This window comes from Petromyzon marinus, chromosome 56 (genome assembly GCF_048934315.1).
Source record: "Petromyzon marinus isolate PM22_M1 ecotype Great Lakes invasive population chromosome 56, UKy_Petmar_22M1.pri1.0, whole genome shotgun sequence".
NCBI classification, from domain to species: Eukaryota; Metazoa; Chordata; class Hyperoartia; order Petromyzontiformes; family Petromyzontidae; genus Petromyzon; species Petromyzon marinus.
Genome location: NC_133722.1, coordinates 701429 through 719377, shown reverse-complemented (window position 1 = coordinate 719377; position 17949 = coordinate 701429). Strand labels below are relative to the sequence as shown.

Here is a 17949-nt window from a genome sequence, read left to right as displayed (position 1 = left end):
AATTCAGATCTACAAACACAGACACAATTTCAACCGAGAAGATGGTTTCAAATTAAGCAACCATTGGAAAGATGTTATAAATCGAACTAAACATTAAACTAATTTCAATGGTACAGTATATTTTTTCAAGTAGTGGTACCCCAAACTTTCGCAGCTCTTATAAATTCCCTTTTCACACCATCAATAGGTAAACTCCCCCCCCCCCGCGCCAAATGGCAAGTCCACCGGCACATACACCACCTCTTTCCTAAAATCGGCCAATCAAATGCTAATTTTTATCCTAATTTCTTTGTCAGAACACCTTGTTTGCTCGCACACAGTTTAAAGGTCCGCTGTCTGAGCGTGGTTGTGTTTCGCTAAATTCTCCTGTTTGATTAGTACTAGGTGCCTCGGTGAATGTATATGCTCTGACTTTAACATAGCTATTTCTGTGACCAGTTACAAGCTAATCACTCAGCTATTTCAATGCTAAATTCTATGCTAATTCCTTTGTCAAGGGGTACCTCTGCAGATGTGTATACTTTAACTTAGCTATTTCAATTAGCCATTTCAATGCTAAATTATATGCTAATTCCTTTGTCAAGGCGCTTTGCTTTCTTCTCACACAGCTTAAAGGTCGTGATCTAAGCGTGGCTTCTCTCACTCCAGCGCTGTCCTCCAGACAGTCTCGTCCCTTCACCTGATGAAGGCCGCTTGTGTTGTGGCCGAAACGTCGTGATTTTTTGTTTTATTTTCACCTACGTGACTTTACCCAATAGAACCAAAGAGTACATGTATGGTAGTATTAGAAATATATAATATCTGCGCTGTAACCAGGGAAATATTTAGGCATAAGAATTAGGTTCGATATCATGCTCTCGCTAACCCCAACCATTTTATTTCTTATGGGAAAAATAGGTATAATTTACGCTATTTTGAGTTACGTGCCATTTTTCAAAAACACAACCCCTTCGTAAAACAAGAGGTCACTGTATAAGGAGGTCGTGAGTTCAATGCCGACCCTGATGCCTGCATATTTGGAGTTTGCAGGTTTTCCCCGTGGTCAGATGGATTTTTCTCTCAAGTCCTCCAGTTTTTCCCTCTACATTTAGAATCACGTGTTTAGAGTATTTGGCTACGATACATTTCCACATGATAAGCCACTTCGTTGAGCTATTATTTTTGGCCAGGTCACTTATGAAAAATAGTTATATAGCTCAGTGGGCCTTACCTGGTCAAGTGAAAATAATTTAGTTTCGTTTTAGTCCTGGGTTAACAAGCTTCGTTGTAATAATGTTCTCATGACCCTGTTAATTACTGGAGTCATACAAAATTGTGAATATATTTGTGTTGACGTGCAGGGTCACCTGGGTACATATGGGTCCAGCAGTGCTGCCTTTGGACGGTTGAGACCAATGGTTCTTGACCTCCGGCACTCGTGACCCCCTGCAGTGCAGCAGCGTTCCGTGATCAACCCCTATCACTCGTGCGCCAGCATCATCATTTTCAATTGAATGAAAATTTTCGTTGAATCTGAAACAGTGCATCATGGGGTGGGGGGGGGGAGTTACAAGGCCTGGAGCATGAGAATTGCTGGTGGAAATGATTACAAGGTTGACTATATTTGTTTCTCTGTCTCCATGTCTTTTGTTGGCTAAACGTGGATTCCTGATCGCTGTCTTACAGAAGATTGGGTTCGTCCCATTCAGAGGAAGGACAAGCAAGTGCTTCTACACTGGGGCTACATGGCTGACAGGTCTGGGTTTTTTTCATTTTATTGCGCTTGTTATTCTCAGGACATTTGATTTACTTGGGAAGTTTACTGACATGGGACGACTGCATAAAAGACATAAGAGCGAGAATTTGCAAAGGCAAAAGGAGTAATCGCAGGATTGAATACCATCTGGAAAAGCAAGAAAGTAAGCTCCAAGACCAAATTGAACATCTTAAGAACATGCATGTTTAGTACAGCTTTGTATGCCTGTGAGAATTGGATGTGAAAAAAGACTGAAAGAGATAAGATATTGGCACTGGAAATATATTTCTACAGAAGGATACTGCTGCATCTAAGCTGGACCCAAAGAGTGACTAACGTAGAGTAAGAAAAAGGTTGCACATTGAAGAAGATCTGAGAAGGAAACTGGCACTATTTAGGCATATGTAGGATAGACGACAGGAAAATTAAATGCGTATTGTTTGGAGAAATGGAAGGAACTTGAAAGAGAGAAAGAGCACAGAGAATGAGATGACGATGACCTGAGAGATTGGTGCCAGAAATATGTGGTACTACTTGAGCATGTTGGCACAAGGCAGAGCAATCAACAATAGAGGTTTCTTTGGGTTAGATCGCATAAATATAAATGTGTCGTTAAACCCGCCATGTCAACAAAACATGCCAATTAGTTACTAGTTCATCACACCGGTGTGTTGGAGAGTAAACTTACAACATTTACAATACAAGTGTAATGTGCGACTTCCACGACACGTCGTGTAGAGGGTACTCTTCTTTATTCCACGGCACGGCACAGGCCAACGTTATCGGCGTCCTCTCCAGGCACACACTTAGATGTTACATTCTACAGACTACACACACGGTTGATCACACGGCTGGTTCCGCCTGTCCGCTCCGGGTCTCGCCGCTGGCTGTCGGCGTGCCGGGGAGGGCGGTGGAGCTTTGCCGGAGATCCGCCACGTGGCCAAACGACAGAGAGATATGATGACGAGCAGCGACGCAGTCCGGACCCAAGACTTCACACACCGACCTCGAGTCCTTATATTCTCGCAGGCGCGGCTAGGCTCCACCTCTGGCCACGCCCTCTCGTGGAACTTTCTAGCCGGTTCTCGGAGTTTCGTGGCGTGCCCTACCCTTCACCTTTGGCCTAGATACCTTCCCCTTCGGGGATTGGATAATGTTTATAATGGTGCCTGTACCCGTGCTACTCTTTACCAACCAGTAGATGTCACTATCTGATTACACAAGTACGAGTTCAATGTGCTGAACTAGTAACGAATTTGCATGTTTTGTTTACGTGACAAACATTACTAATTGGCTGTGTCAGGTGGTGGCAGGTTAAGTGACACATTTATATTCATGCGATCTAACCAAAAAACCTTTTATGGATAATATTGGTCACAAAAGACTACGTTTTAACTAGCTAGGGGATGTTAACTTCGTCGCATAGTATACAGGAAGTCATGAGTTTTATTCCGACCCTGTCGCCTGCATATTTGAAGTTTGCATTTCTCTCATCGTGGTTGCGTGGATTTTTCTCCAGATCCTCCAGTTTTTCCTTCCACATTTAGAAACATGCGTTTAGAGTATTTGGCTGCTATACATTTCCACGTGATAAGCCACTTCGTTGAGCTATATAGCTCAGGGGGCCTTACCTGATCAAATAAAAAATAGTTTAAATAATTTATGAGGAAATGACCGAATTTGGCAAAATTTGACTGACGTTCAGTACACAGTGGCCCACTCTTTCAAACGACATGACAAGGATCTTTATTATCCACACCGAAGTAGATGTCACGTACTTTATGCTGAGTACACCCACAGAGTATAAACCCGGGCAGCCTGCCTGAAGCAAACCATGAACCTGTGCCTAGAGCGGTGAACGTGCTACCGCTGAGCCTTGCCACCACTACCACCACCACCACATTTAATGATCTCATTATTTCATCATTAAATGTACTTCTAGAGCTCTGGAAAGCAAAATCAACGTGAAATCCCTGTGCTCCTGAGTATGGGCAGCAGCCTTGTTTGTTATCCTATTTACATTGTGCATTTTTAAGGAAATATATACGTGAATTGGATTGGGCTAGTTATTTTCTCTCATCATACAAATCTGCGCACTGATGGTGTCTGTGGACTGGGAAAGGTGTGTTGAGTTTTTAATAAGTGCGGTGGTATGGGAAATGTGAGATAAAATGCTTAATGCTATGTTGAAAAAGGGCTTGAGGATATACCTTGAAGTTCACAGGGCCAGATGAAACATTCCGCCAAAACCATGCTGCCAATCCTTATCCTGTTGAACTAATTTTCTCTAATGAAGCGAAGGGTTTCTTTCATTGATGAGCAATCTTGTGGATGGGGACTTGGTGCTTGGGTAATGCATGTGTGTGCTGTGGTATGTGTATAGCCGCGGAGCCGTAGTGTACCAGTTAGCGCTCTGCTATGAACCCAGCGACCCGAGTTCGGTTCCTGCTCACAGCCAACACCAGTGACTATTATCTGAACCATTCCTAGGCCTCCCCTGGGTCGAGTCAGCCTCAAATAAGTACCTGGTGTCCTTTATAAACATCACTACTGAGGAGATAAATGTTGCCGGACATAGTGCTGGCCACCCATCCCCTTGTATGCCGTGCCGGCTTTTATAGGTGCTCGCTAACGGCACTTTCCCCGACAGTGTGTTTAGGCTATACGGAGGATCTTTGTCTTTATGTTTATAGCTGACTTGTGCACCACGGTGGCCACATGTTAACTTCCTCGCCTGGTATACAGGTCGTGGGTCCGATCTCAACTCTTTAGATTTGTATTTATTTGGGGTTTGCATGTTCTCCACATGGTGACGTAAATTTTTCTCCGGGTCCTCTGTTTTTTCCCTTTCACGTTTAGAATCAACATGCATTTAGAGCATTTGGCTCCTATACTTTTCCGCAAGATGATAAGGCTATCGTTTAGCTATCGTTTGTGATAGCCAGGTCGCATGTGAAAAAGAGCTATATAGTTCAGTGGGGCCTCACCTGGTAAAATTAATACTAGTTTGGTTTAGTTTAGCATTGCACATGCCGTATGTGCGAGTGTTAACCCAAGGGGTGTTGTGCTTCCTGTGACAGCTCTGATTCGTGGCTGCCCGCGAGCGAAGCAGTGCTACCAGTGGAAGAGGCACCTCATCCTGTCACCCCCTGGAAGGTGAGGGCAGCCACCCTTTACTCCACGACACGTGAGCCGCACATTACTTTGGTTAATTTCACCAGTCTAGCCAAGATTCAGCAAACATATGCGACATTGCTTACGTCTCTTTGCAAGGGAAGTCTATCTGTAGTTATGTCCTAGAAGCCATAACTCCTCTTTATGTAATGAAGCGGAAGGGTCACAGAGAGAGGTTTGTGCCTTGTCTACAGCATGGAGTCCCCTTGAGTTTTTTTGGTTCACATTTGCGCCCGTCATGAGCGAAAATGTAAGAGTGGTGCAGCGGTAACACCTGTGTATCGCACTCGAGCCTCTTTCGTGTGGAGTTTGTATGATCTCTCCCCCTGTTCTCCGTGAGTCTTCTATTGGTGTTCAACTGTTTCCTCCCACAGTAAAAAAACAAACACAGAATGTAAGTGATGGTGGCCAAACATCCCAGTGCTGTGAAAATTACCTGAAATTACTCAATTGGAATCACACACAGCAGCAAGATCACCCCCTTCAGCAAACAGGTGGCTGGACCCTCCGAAAATAGTTTGACTCCGCGAGGCTTTCCTGGGTAAACAAACTTCATGATAATAATGATGAACACTACGTGTAATGTAATACCAGCGTTCATGCATGATATGAGTCGCCATGGTGGCTAGGAGACGTTAACTACTTCTCCTGGTATAGAGGAGGTCGTGGGTTCGATCCCAACCCTGATGCCTGTATATTTGGAGTTTGCATGTCTCTCTCACTCCCCTTGGTCACGTGGATTTTTCTCCGGGTCCTCCAGTTTTTCCCTCCATATTTTGAAACGTGTTTAAGAGTATTTGGCTGCTATAAATTTCCACGTGATAAGCCACTTCGTTGAGCTGTCATTTGTGGTCAGGTCACTTGTGAAAAAGAGCTACATAGCTCAGTGGGCCTTACCTGGTAACTTAAAATAAATAATTCAGTTTAGTTCTCTGTAAAAACTTGGCATGCAACATATTAGTATAAGGGCTTTTACGCCTGGTCTTTCTCACATTTGCGTAGGAGGTACGATGCGAGTGTTAAAACATTTCTAGAGGTGGAAACTGCTCATTGTCGACCAGACAGATAATCACATGACGTAGATGTCCTGTAGAAGGTACGCAGTGGAAGGGCCCGACGGACAACAGTCTTGCAGATAAGATGGTGGCAAACAAAATGAGTTTTACCATGGTTTCTTCATGCATCACAACACACTTAGGTAAAGCACTACAGAGTCTATTGGGCTGTTTCAGAAGTTAAATCAATTATTGTTGGCTTGACTTGTCGGAGAAATGCTTTTATGATTAGGCTGTCAGGTCAAACGTTTATTTGGAGCACCGTGCTTGGAGTATGTCTGTGGCCACTGATGAGCGTTAGTCCCTTCGTGTAAGTTTGTCGACCCAAATGAGGCTTTAGTGAGGAGACCCTTATCCAGACCACCAGCACACCAGAACTGAATGTGTGGTGGCCATGTTGTCTTCTCGATGAAACCTGTCTGCGGTAGCTTCTTCCTTTTTTCCACTGCTGCTGGTTTGGGATGGCCACATTTTCTATATTCTGTGAGTTAGTTGTTTGAACCAGTGGTTCCCAAACTCTACGGCTCGCCACCGTCGCTCAAATAGGTCGCAAGAACTAAACAGTGAAGCATATACATTGTGGTTTTAAAATTAATCATGAAATAATGGCCCTACATATCATACTACAGGCAGTCCCCGCTTTTACGACGTCACAAAGTGTTCCCGGGAACCCTGTTGTAAATCGGATTGTCGTAAATTGGGACCCTATTTTCCTACAGACAATAGAAACAGTAGAATCATCACTTGCGGATGTGTTTTTCCTTTTATCAGCCATATTTAACAGGGTTTATTTAATAGGTAAAAATGCACAAAACCACTTTAGAATAACAACACTTCCACGCCCAGTCACATCGGAAACCAGACCGACTCTTTTCTACTGTGTTCGGAGTCTTGTCAGAAGATGCGTCGTAAATCAGGCATCTATATTATAAATCGATCCAAGATGGCATATAAACGTCATGAATTGAACCGCCATAAAATGGAGACTGCCTGTACATGAGGAAAAAAGTTTTGCTGGCTGGCCTACTGTGTGTGCTCTTATGACGTCACCGCATTCACCTGAGTGATGTCACCCGCATCCCACAGTGTTGAGCCGTGTCTCTGCGTCATGCTGATGTCACCCACACCCTCCATCCTGGCTGTGGATCCCGCTAAAATGCACGAGATATGCTATCATACTGTCATACTTTATACAATATTAGACAAAGATTTTGCGGGCTGGCTAGCTGTCGGGAGGGAGGGAGGAGAGATAGATGGCTGCTAGTTTGATATGCCAAAAAAAACCAGACATTAGATAAGACCATTACTAGACTTACACTAATTAGACATGAATTACAACAATGCAGTCCCCCACTTGTGTGTGAAGTGGCCTGCATCGGAAAGCTACCACGCACTTCAACCAACTTCGCCTGTGCGTGGTAGTTATGCCAGTAGTGTGTGCACTGCAGTGTTTCTCAACCTGTTGCATTCCACGACACACTTCATCTGCCCAGCAAACTGAACGAAAACAATCACCGTGAGCCCGGGTGAGTGGGTGGGATTGCATTGTAGTTGAGGGAGAATCGTAATCCCTTGCTTTTACTTATCTTACTGAGAACAAGGAAATCAAGGGACACTGCCAAAAACCATGACAATTTTCCCAACTGCATGTATCTCCGTGTGCGTCTTCATGTGTCTTGTGGCTGCATGTCTCTGTGTGTGTCTCTGTGTATGTCTCCGTGTCTCTGTGTATTTGTCTCCGTGTCTCTGTGTATTTGTCTCTGTCTCTCTGTAAATTTGTGTGTATTTGTGTGTCTCTATGGAACGCGACTTGGGAAAGTTTGGGAACCCTCCCTGGTCTAAGCGACCAAAATAGCCACACATTCAGTTATCTTGAACTGGTGGTCTGGATAAGGCTTGTGTGCTTGCCTTGGACAGTTGTGGCTGGGGGTCGGCAAACCACGGCTCCGGAGCCGCGTGCAGCTCTTTAAGGAACCGTTTCGTGAAGTTATTTATTAAGGAACCACCATCTCGTATTCACTACACGCATTGGGGCTCTTGAAATATTGAGTTGTTTTTTTTTACCGAATTTGAACAAAGATGGCTCCTCTTGTTATTTTGGTTGCTGACCCCTGGATATGTGCGATAATTGTCCAAACGACGTCATGATGGAGCTTTCTGAGCCTGTGCGGTTATTTGCCGCTGTTGCCACTGCTGCTACCGCTCCTGCTGCAGGTGCACGCCCGCTGGCTTCTGGACACCGCGCTGCATCACGAGTGGGCGAATGAGGAGGACTACGAGGTGGACGAGGGTGGACGACCGCAGGCGAGGCGGCGCCGTGTCCCTGTGCGTTCCCTGCCTCTTGAGGTCGGTTACTCCTCCCTCGTGCCGCGGTGACTCAGATATGTTAACCACCTTGCCTGGTATGCAGGAGGGTTCCATCCCCGACCGTTTGGTTCACAGCATATCGTAGTGTCGTGTTTCGCACACTGTGCTACAAACCCGGAGACCCAAGTTTGATTTCCACTCACGGCCAACATCATTGACTTCAGAATCTTTATTTATTATTTTTTCTACATTTATAACTCGATAGGGGTTACATATAGCGATATCGCCCTCTATCTCTAAACTATTGCAGACCATCTGTGAAACATAGCGCCTTTGTGACAGCCTTGTACTATAAGAATGGCACGAATATCAAATGTACTAGACTGTGTGTATAGCCACCCCTTGTAGCGAGATGTTAACTACCTCACCTGGTATGTAGGGGGTCACGTGTTCGATCACGACCCTGACGCCTGGAAATTAGGAGTTTGAGTGTTCTCCCCGTGGAGTTTTCTCTGGGTTCTCTGCTTTTTCCCTCCAGATTTAGAATCAACATCATGCATTTAGAGTAGTTGGCTATTATAAATTTACACTTGATTAGCCACTTTGTTGAGCTGTCATTTGAGGCCCAGTCGCTTCTGAAAAAAACTACATAGCCTTACCTGGTGAAATAAAAATTATATCAACATCATCACCCTTGTAAATGCTATAATTGCTTACTCTTTGGTTCTTTCGGAAAGTCACGTAGGTAGAAAAATAATAGATCACGACGTTTCGATCGCAACACAAGCAATCGTCATCAGGTGGGACAACCACAGCAAAAAAAAACTGCTGAAGTAGGCTAGAGATCTGCCGTGGCACTAGGTTATATAGGCCTCGGCGGTAGGGGGGGAGAGAGGAGGTGGGGGGAGAGAGGGGGCGGGGGGAGAGAGGGGGCGGGGGGAGAGAGGGGGCGGGGCAGAAAGTGGACCCCGCGGCAGCACTTGGAGAGATCTGAGCGATCGGCTGCAGGGGGGGAGAGAGAAGGGTGAGGAGGAGGGGCAGAAAGTGGAAAGTGGACCCCGTGTGTGTTATAGAATTGACAACTATTAAGTGTTTGTACATATCTACCAGTTGTTAAGATTTTGCGGAGCCCTTTCTGTCACCATCATTTTTACGGCTTTACGCATTCATGCTGGCTTGCCTACTACGAAATCTTGGTTTGACCAGCCAGGATCATGTAAGGAGCTTACAAATACTTGAAATATCTGGACAAAGTTCCATTGGTGACCTCCATCAAGCTCGGCTACATTGGCTGGGTCATGTAGCCCGCATGTCCAGCCACCCAATGCCCAAGCAGCTTCTGTTTGGCCAGATGGATTGGGCTAAATGGGTGTGGCACAGGCTAGATGGGTGTAGCACAGAAATCGACTGATGTGGTACAGAAGCATGTGGAACTGATTGGACTTGCCGATGATTGGTACCAGCATTGTCAAGGTCAGTCTCTGTGGAGGAGGCTCATGAAAGATGCTACTAGGGAGTTGGGAGGCAGTCGCCCTCCAGCAATAACGGAGAGTGGAGGGGTGATGTTGGCAACAACAAGCAGAGTGCCGGGTGCCTAAAACGCAGAGAGTTGGCACAGTGGAGAACACAGTTGGTGTATCTGCATGGCATCTCAGTCAGTCAATCCATGGCACTTGGGTCTGTTTCGTGATTGCTGGCAGCGAGCCTTCAATACTTCACGTGGCGTAAAGGTGCACATTGACTGGCACAAGCCCCATGGTAATGTCACCGCCACTTAGTAGCGAATGGCAATTGTTGTTACTTTTGGATGTGTATCGTAAAAAAAAATTGGCAGCATATGGGGAGCGGTAATGTAGTGTTTTGCACACTGTGCTACGAGCATGGCGACCCAAGTTTGATTCCTGCTGACGGCCAACATAATTTACTTCAGAATCAGAATCTTTATTGATCCTGGAGAAATCTGATGAGCTATGAAGCTCTTTTTCACAGATGTCCAGTAGGGGCGGGTCAATTTCTGACTTAATATTTGAATCAGTCCTGGCTGTCCCCTAGGTCAACTGGGGAAACAAAGGCAGCCGGGAATGTTGCTGGCTATACCATTCCCTCATTGTTGACCTTCGTAGGTAATGGCTAACAGTGCTTGCCCCAACAGTCTATTCAGGCTATACAGATTACCTTTGTTTATACAAGCTGGTTACCAGTCCATAATATGGACATTAATGTCTTGTATATCTTGACTTAAAGCTTTCATGACTGCAGGCATTCACACTCTTTGGGTCTTTCGGTGAAGTCACGTAGATAGAAAAATAACACACATTAAAAAGTTAGACGTTGATAAGATTGTTATCAATCAGAGTAACAGCCCAATTTCCGACAGCCATGGTGAATTTGATGGATGGGTGTCTGGAATTGATGTGGTCTAGGAAATGGTTCAATGCTGAGAGGCTATGTGGCCAAATGCTGAAAGTGTCATCCACATATCTCTTCCATAGGGAGTGGAGAAAGATGGCAAGCTGCCATTCATGGATGTTCTGTTTGAGAGGAGGACTGATGGCTCTTTGGGACATTCTGTTTACAGGAAGTCCACCCACACAGACTCTTACTTGAAGCCTGATTCCCACCACCACCTGGCTCAAAATAATTCTCTCATCAAAACTATAACATAGGGCTAATTGCATTTCTGACCAACACCACCTGGCCAGTGAATTAAAACATGTACATCTGGCCCTCAAGATGAACGGATACTCTGACTGTACTATCCACCAAGCTGTTGCTCCCACCATACAGAAACAACCACCTGATACTCTGATCAAAATCATCACGTTACCATACATAGCAGGCGTTACCAAAAAAATTCCAAAATTCTAAACAAGCACAAAATCAAGGTCCGGTTCAATACAGTACACAAAATCCGTGATCTGATCCCATCCGTAAAGGATGTCATTCCTGACATACAGTACCCCGGTGTTTACAAATTGAGTTGTACCTGCGGTGACTGCTATATAGGGGAGACGAAACAACATATTTCTGACCGAATTCGCGAGCACATCAGATTTGAAACACGGCAGAACGAATCTTCTGCCGTGGCTGATCATTGTTTCAACACAGCGGGTTCTCATGACATTGTTTTCTCCGATACCAAAGTGCTCTGCAAACCTCCCGGTTATTACCAAAGATTTGTCCATGAAGCCATCCAGATATACAAACATAGACACAACTTCAACCGAGAGGATGGTTTTAAATTGAGCAACCATTGGAAAGATGTTATAAACCAAGTCAAAATTTAGCTGCCTTATAATTGTACAGCCATTTCCATTGCTTTCAGTGGGTTGCGTGTACTCGTGCATCTCTTCCCCCGAACCCCCTGCAGCATAACAAAAGGCGGCTTAACTTAGCCCTCCCCCCCACCCACGTCCCCTCCTGGCTCCTTCCCATCCCTTAACCTGTATATAATCTCGGGTGTCTCAGAGCTCTTCACTTGATACAGCTATTCTACTGTGACTGTTCCACCTGAAGACGGAAGCTTGTTCTAGATTTGAAGCTTTCGTGACTGCAAGGATCCATACTCTTTGGTTCTATTCGGTAAAGTCACGTAGGTAAAAAAATAAAACAACAAAAATCACGACGTTTCGGCCACAACACAAGCGGCCTTCATCAGGTGAAGGGACCGGCCTGTCTCGAAGACTGCGCTGGAGTGAAACAGAGCCAAGCTCAGACTGCGACCTTTAAGCTTTGTGAGAGGGATTGAGGTGCCTCGACAAAGGAATTAGCATAAAAAATTAGCATTTGATTGGCGGACTTAGCATGATGAAAGGTGTAGCACGCGGCAGTGCACCTTTAAGCTGTGTGAGAGTAATTAAGCTGCCTTGACAAAGGAATTAGCGTAAAAATTAGCATTTGATTGGCGGACTTAGCATGATGAAAGGTGTAGCACATGGCAGTGCACCTTTAAGCTGTGTGAGAGGGTCACGTAGAAAGAGAATAAAATGATAAATTGATAAAATAAAATAACACAATAAAATTCTCACGACGTTTCGGCCACAACACAAGCGGCCTTCATCAGGTGAAGGGACGAGACTGTCTGGAGGACAGCGCTGGAGCGAACAAAGCCATGCGCAGATCGCGACCTTTAAGCTGTGTGAGAAGAAACAAAGCGCCTTGACAAAGGAATTAGCATAGAATTTAGCATTGAAATAGCTGAGTGATTAGCTTGTGACTGGTCACAGAAATGGCTATGTTAAAGTCAAAGCATACACATTCACAGAGGCACCTAGTACAAATCAAACAGGAGAATTTAGCATTGAAATAACTAGGAGAATTTAGCATTGAAATAACTGAATGATTAGCTTGTGACTGGTCACAGAAATGGCTATGTTAAAGTCAAAGCCTACACATCTGAGCTATTCACAGTAACTGGGTATACACTACACTATAAATGAATACTATATAGTAAACCAATAAAAAACTAAAATATAAATTACCTCAATGTTATCAATAAACTCTATATATTCTCCAATCAGCTAAGCTACCAACAATAAGTCGTTATATATCACAATGCTATATGGCGAAAAAATGGGTGGATTCTTACCCTCAACTTTAGCACCACGGATAGCTACGAGCCCCGTTCAGACAGACGAGTTCATCCATGGTCGGAACGGAGGAGGGGGAGAGAGACAGCTGCGAGGCGCTGTTATATTCCATGTTGTAAACCATACCATTAACCGTGGTGTGAGAGGTATTAAGAGTCAATGCCAGCGAAAGAGCTGCGGTCTGAAGATCATCGTAAAATACAATTAATTAAGAACGGAAATGGTTTAAAACATCTTTCCAATGGTTACTAACAGTGTCCAGTAAAAGTTTGTGTTGCAATTACCTACTCGCCCAATTGAAATCTGGCTAAATGTATAGAAGGTTTATCATAAACCAGAGCAAAAGCCACTTTGCAAACATGCAAACGTTTTTGTGCTTAAAGCTACTTGTCAGAATTGTAACAGACACCCGTTGCATTTATTGGCCTACACCAGACATTGCAAAGACAGTGTAAATATTATCCGAGCATGTTTGTTTGCATGTTCACCACAAGTATGTGTGGTTAATGCAGACTTGATTCCTTGCAACAATGTATCTATTTGTTGTTTGAACATCTTAACATACCTTTTGATTTAAAGCTTTCGTGACTGCAGGGATTCATATTCTTGGTTCTTTTGGTAAAGTCACATAGAAGGGAAACAATATAATAAAAATATAAAACAATAACATTCTCACGACGTTTCGACTGCAACACAAGCAATCATCATCAGGTGTGAAAACCACAGCAAGAAAATTTGAAAAAAGTGGCGTTTTTTTAACATTAGCACCATGGAGAGCGATTTGGCAGTTATTCAGATGGACGAGTCCATCTATGTTCGGAAAAGAGGGGGGAGACGAAAATAATGGCTGCGGTCTGAAAGCCACCGTAAACGTGAACAATCAATTAAGACCCGAAATGGTTTATCAAATCCTTCCAATGATTGCTAAGCCAGAATCCATCTTCTCGGTTGAAATTGTCTCTGTGCTTGTATATGTGAATGGCCTCATGAACGAATCTCTCATGGTAGCCGGTTGGTTTGCAAAGAACCTCCGTCTTGGAGAAGTCAATGTCACGTGACATTGATCACATCCGCGAACATAAAGCAGACTTGAAACACGGTAGAACGAACTCCTCTGCCGTGGCAGATCACTGTTATAATTCAGTGGGCTTAAAGGTCGTGATCTGAGCATGGCTTTGTTCGCTCCAGCGCTGTCCTCCAGACAGTCTTGTCCCTTCACCTGATGAAGGCCGCTTGTGTTGTGGCCGAAACGTCGTGAGAATTTTATCGTGTTATTTTATTTTATCAATTTATTATTTTATTCTCATTCTACGTGACTTTACAGAAAGAACCAAAGAAGATGAATCCTTGCAGTCACGAAAGCTTTAAATCGAAAAATGTGTGAGAGGAATTAAGGTGCCTTGACAAAGGAATTAGCGTAAAAATTAGCATTTGATTGGCGGACTTATCATGATGAAAGGTGTAGCACAGTGATCGGCACCGGCAGTGCACCAGCCTGTGCTGCGAAAATTTGGGGTATCACTACTTGAAAACATATACTGTATCAATGAAAATTAGTTTAATGTTTAGTTCGATTTAGAACATCTTTCCAATGGTTGCTTAATTTGAAACCATCTTCTCGGTTGAAATTGGGTTTACAAATTGAGTTGTACCTGCGGTGATTGCTATATCGGGGAGACGAAACGACATGTCTCTGACCGAATTCGTGAGTACAAATCAGATTTGAAACGCGGCAGAACGAATTCTTCTGCCGTAGCTGATCATTGTTACAACGCTGTGGGTGATCACGATATAATTTTCTCCGATACCAAGGTCCTTTGCAAACCGACAGGTTATCATCAGAGATTTGTCCACGAGGCAATTCAGATTTACAAACAGACACAATTTCAACCGAGAAGATAGTTTCAAATTAAGCAACCATTGGAAAGATGTTCTAAATCGAACCAAACATTAAACTAATTTTCAGTGGTACAGTATATTTATTCTAGTAGTGGCACTCCAAACTTCCAGGGTGGTGTATTATCATCTTGTGCTAATTCCAAGCGTTGTTAGTGGCGTGTTTTACGCTAATTTCCTTTTCAAGGAATTTGCTGTTTACCCCCTCACAGCTTAAAAGGAGGCGACCAGCGCTTAGCTTGTTTCACTCCAACGCTGTCCACTGGACAGGTTGGTCCCTTCACCTGATGAAGGCCGCTTGTGTTGTGGCCGAAACGTCATGATTTTTTGTTATTTTATTTTTTACCAACGTGACTTTACCGAATAGAACCAAAGAGTATGGATCCTTGCAGTCACGAAAGCTTCAAATCTAGAAAATAATTTTATTGTTTTATATATTTTTTTATTTCATTGTTTCCCTTCTACCTGACTTTACTTAAAGAACCAAGAATATTAATCCCTGCAGTCATGAAAGCTTTAAATCAAAATTTTACATTACCTTGTTAAATGTCTTTACATTAACAGGCTAAATGTCTCACTAACATAGCTGCTGCTCCCTTTTCCTCGATGCCGCGGTGGCGCTTGTTTAATAGGTTGAATCTCTCTCATTAACACAGCCGCTGTTCTCACATTGACATGCTAATCTTTAATCCCGCGCAATACAATGGCTTCTTCAGTACCGTAACCGTGGGATTACATTAACAGATTCGCATGCTAATCTCTAGCAATACAATGGCCGAGGTATACCTAGCTCTGTGATCTTGCACTTACTTGCAAATTACATCTCTAGCCCCACCCACTTACCCTTAGGTGGTACCCATCTCAAACCTTTATAACCGATGGCTGCAGTAGCTCTCTCGCTATATTTCTTCCTGCCTCAGCAGTCCACCTGCTGTATTTTTTTCACCTGAAGACGATTGCTTGTGTTGCGATCGAAACGTCGTGATTTTTTAATTCTTATTTTATTATTATTCTATCTACGTGACTTTACCGAAAGACACAAAGAGTGTCTTGTGTATACAGTGAGGGAAAAAAGTATTTGATCCCCTGCTGATTTTGTACGTTTGCCCACTGACAAAGAAATGATCAGTCTATAATTTTAATGGTAGGTTTATTTGAACAGTGAGAGACAGAATAACAACAACAAAATCCAGAAAAGTGCATATCAAAAATGTTATAAATTGATTTGCATTTTAATGAGGGAAATAAGTATTTGACCCCCTCTCAATCAGAAAGATTTCTGGTTCCCAGGTAACGAGCTGAGATTAGGAGCACACTCTTAAAGGGAGTGCTCCTAATCTCAGCGTCTTACCTGTATAAAAGACACCTGTCCACAGAAGCAATCAATCAATCAGATTCCAAACTCTCCACTATGGCCAAGACCAAAGAGCTCTCCAAGGATGTCAGGGACAAGATTGTAGACCTACACAAGGCTGGAATGGGCTACAAGACCATTTGCTAATGGAAGAAACACAAAAGAACTGTCAATCTCCCTCGGCCTGGGGCTCCATGCAAGATCTCACCTCGTGGAGTTGCAATGATCATGAGAACGGTGAGGAATCAGCCCAGAACTACACGGGAGGATCTTGTCAATTATCTCAAGGCAGCTGGGACCATAGTAACCAAGAAAACAATTGGTAACACACTACGCTGTGAAGGACTGAAATCCTGCAGCGCCCGCAAGGTCCCCCTGCTCAAGAAAGTACATATACATGTCCGTCTGAAGTTTGCTAATGAACATCTGAATGATTCAGAGGACAACTGGGTGAAAGTGTTGTGGTCAGATGAGACCAAAATTGAACTCTTTTGGCATCAGCTCAACTCGCCGTGTTTGGAGGAGGAGGAATGCTGCCTATGACCCCAAGAACACTATCCCCACGGTCAAACATGGAGGTGGAAACATTATGCTTTGGCGGTGTTTTTCTGCTAAGGGGACAGGACAACTTCACCGCATCAAAGGGACAATGGACAGGGCCATGTACCATCAAATCTTGGGTGAGAACCTCCTTTCCTCAGCCAGGGCATTGAAAATGGGTCGTGGATGGGTATTCCAGCATGACAATGACCCAAAACACACGACCAAGGCAACAAAGGAGTGGCTCAAGAAGAAGCACATTAAGGTGCTGGAGTGGCCTAGCCAGTCTCCAGACCTTAATCCCATAGAAAATCTGTGGAGGGAGCTGAAGGTTCGAGTTGCCAAACGTCAGCCTCGAAACCTTAATGACTTGGAGAAGATCTGCAAAGAGGAGTGGGACAAAATCCCTCCTGAGATGTGTGCAAACCTGGTGGCCAACTTCAAGAAACGTCTGATCTCTGTGATTGCCAACAAGGGTTTTGCCACCAAGTGTACTAAGTCATGTTTTGCAGAGAGGTCAAGTACTTATTTCCCTCATTAAAATGCAAATCAATTAATAACATTTTTGACATGCGTTTTTTCTGGATGTTTTTGTTGTTTTTCTGTCTCTCACTGTTCAAATAAACCCACCATTAAAATTATAGACTGACCATTTCTTTGTCAGTGGGCAAACGTACAAAATCAGCAGGGGATCAAATACTTTTTTCCCTCACTGTACTAGTTAATAGACGCGCATAGCAAGAGTGACTTGAAGTCTCTCTGAGCTTTGCCCTCCGCTACCCTTTCACTTTTTGACTTAAAACTTTCGTGACTTCAGGAATTTATATTCTTTGGTTCTTTCGGTAAAGTCACGTAGATAAAAAAAAACAATTAAATAATAAAACTAAAGATGAAAAGAAAGTGAATCAAAAATACAAATATTACGACGTTTCGATCTCAACAAAAGCGGTCGTCATCAGGCGATCGAAACGTCGTGATATTTTATTATTATTTTATTCACTTTATTTGTATTATTTTATTGTTATTTTTTCTATCTACGTGACTTTACTAAAAGAACCATAGAATACCCTTTCACTGTTTACCCATCGTGCAATACCACGTTTTGTCCGCCAGACTGCGCAATACTGTTTGCGAATTGAATAGTAAACAATATTTTAGTCATGGCTTTTACCTACCTGTAAGGTGTTGGGGAATGCATAGCTCATCGATTAAATTTTCTGTTTCCTTTTGCTCATAATGAGTACTTACTCGACTCTGCAATGGAAGTTACTGAAATGATGTTACTGACAATTTAAGTTT

General features: G+C 43.6%; 1 protein-coding gene across 5 annotated transcripts in view; it reads left to right on the top strand.

Annotated features, from left to right (window-relative positions):
• Positions 1–17949, top strand: part of LOC116954756 (SWI/SNF complex subunit SMARCC2-like) — a 90672-nt gene that overhangs the window by 11338 nt on the left and 61385 nt on the right. For all 5 annotated transcript variants that reach the window (XM_032975530.2, XM_032975529.2, XM_032975534.2 and 2 more), the window contains exons 7-9: positions 1666–1735; positions 4816–4891; positions 8179–8310. In XM_032975530.2, coding sequence (XP_032831421.2) covers positions 1666–1735; positions 4816–4891; positions 8179–8310 — 278 coding nt within the window. The remainder of the gene's footprint in view (positions 1–1665; positions 1736–4815; positions 4892–8178; positions 8311–17949) is intronic.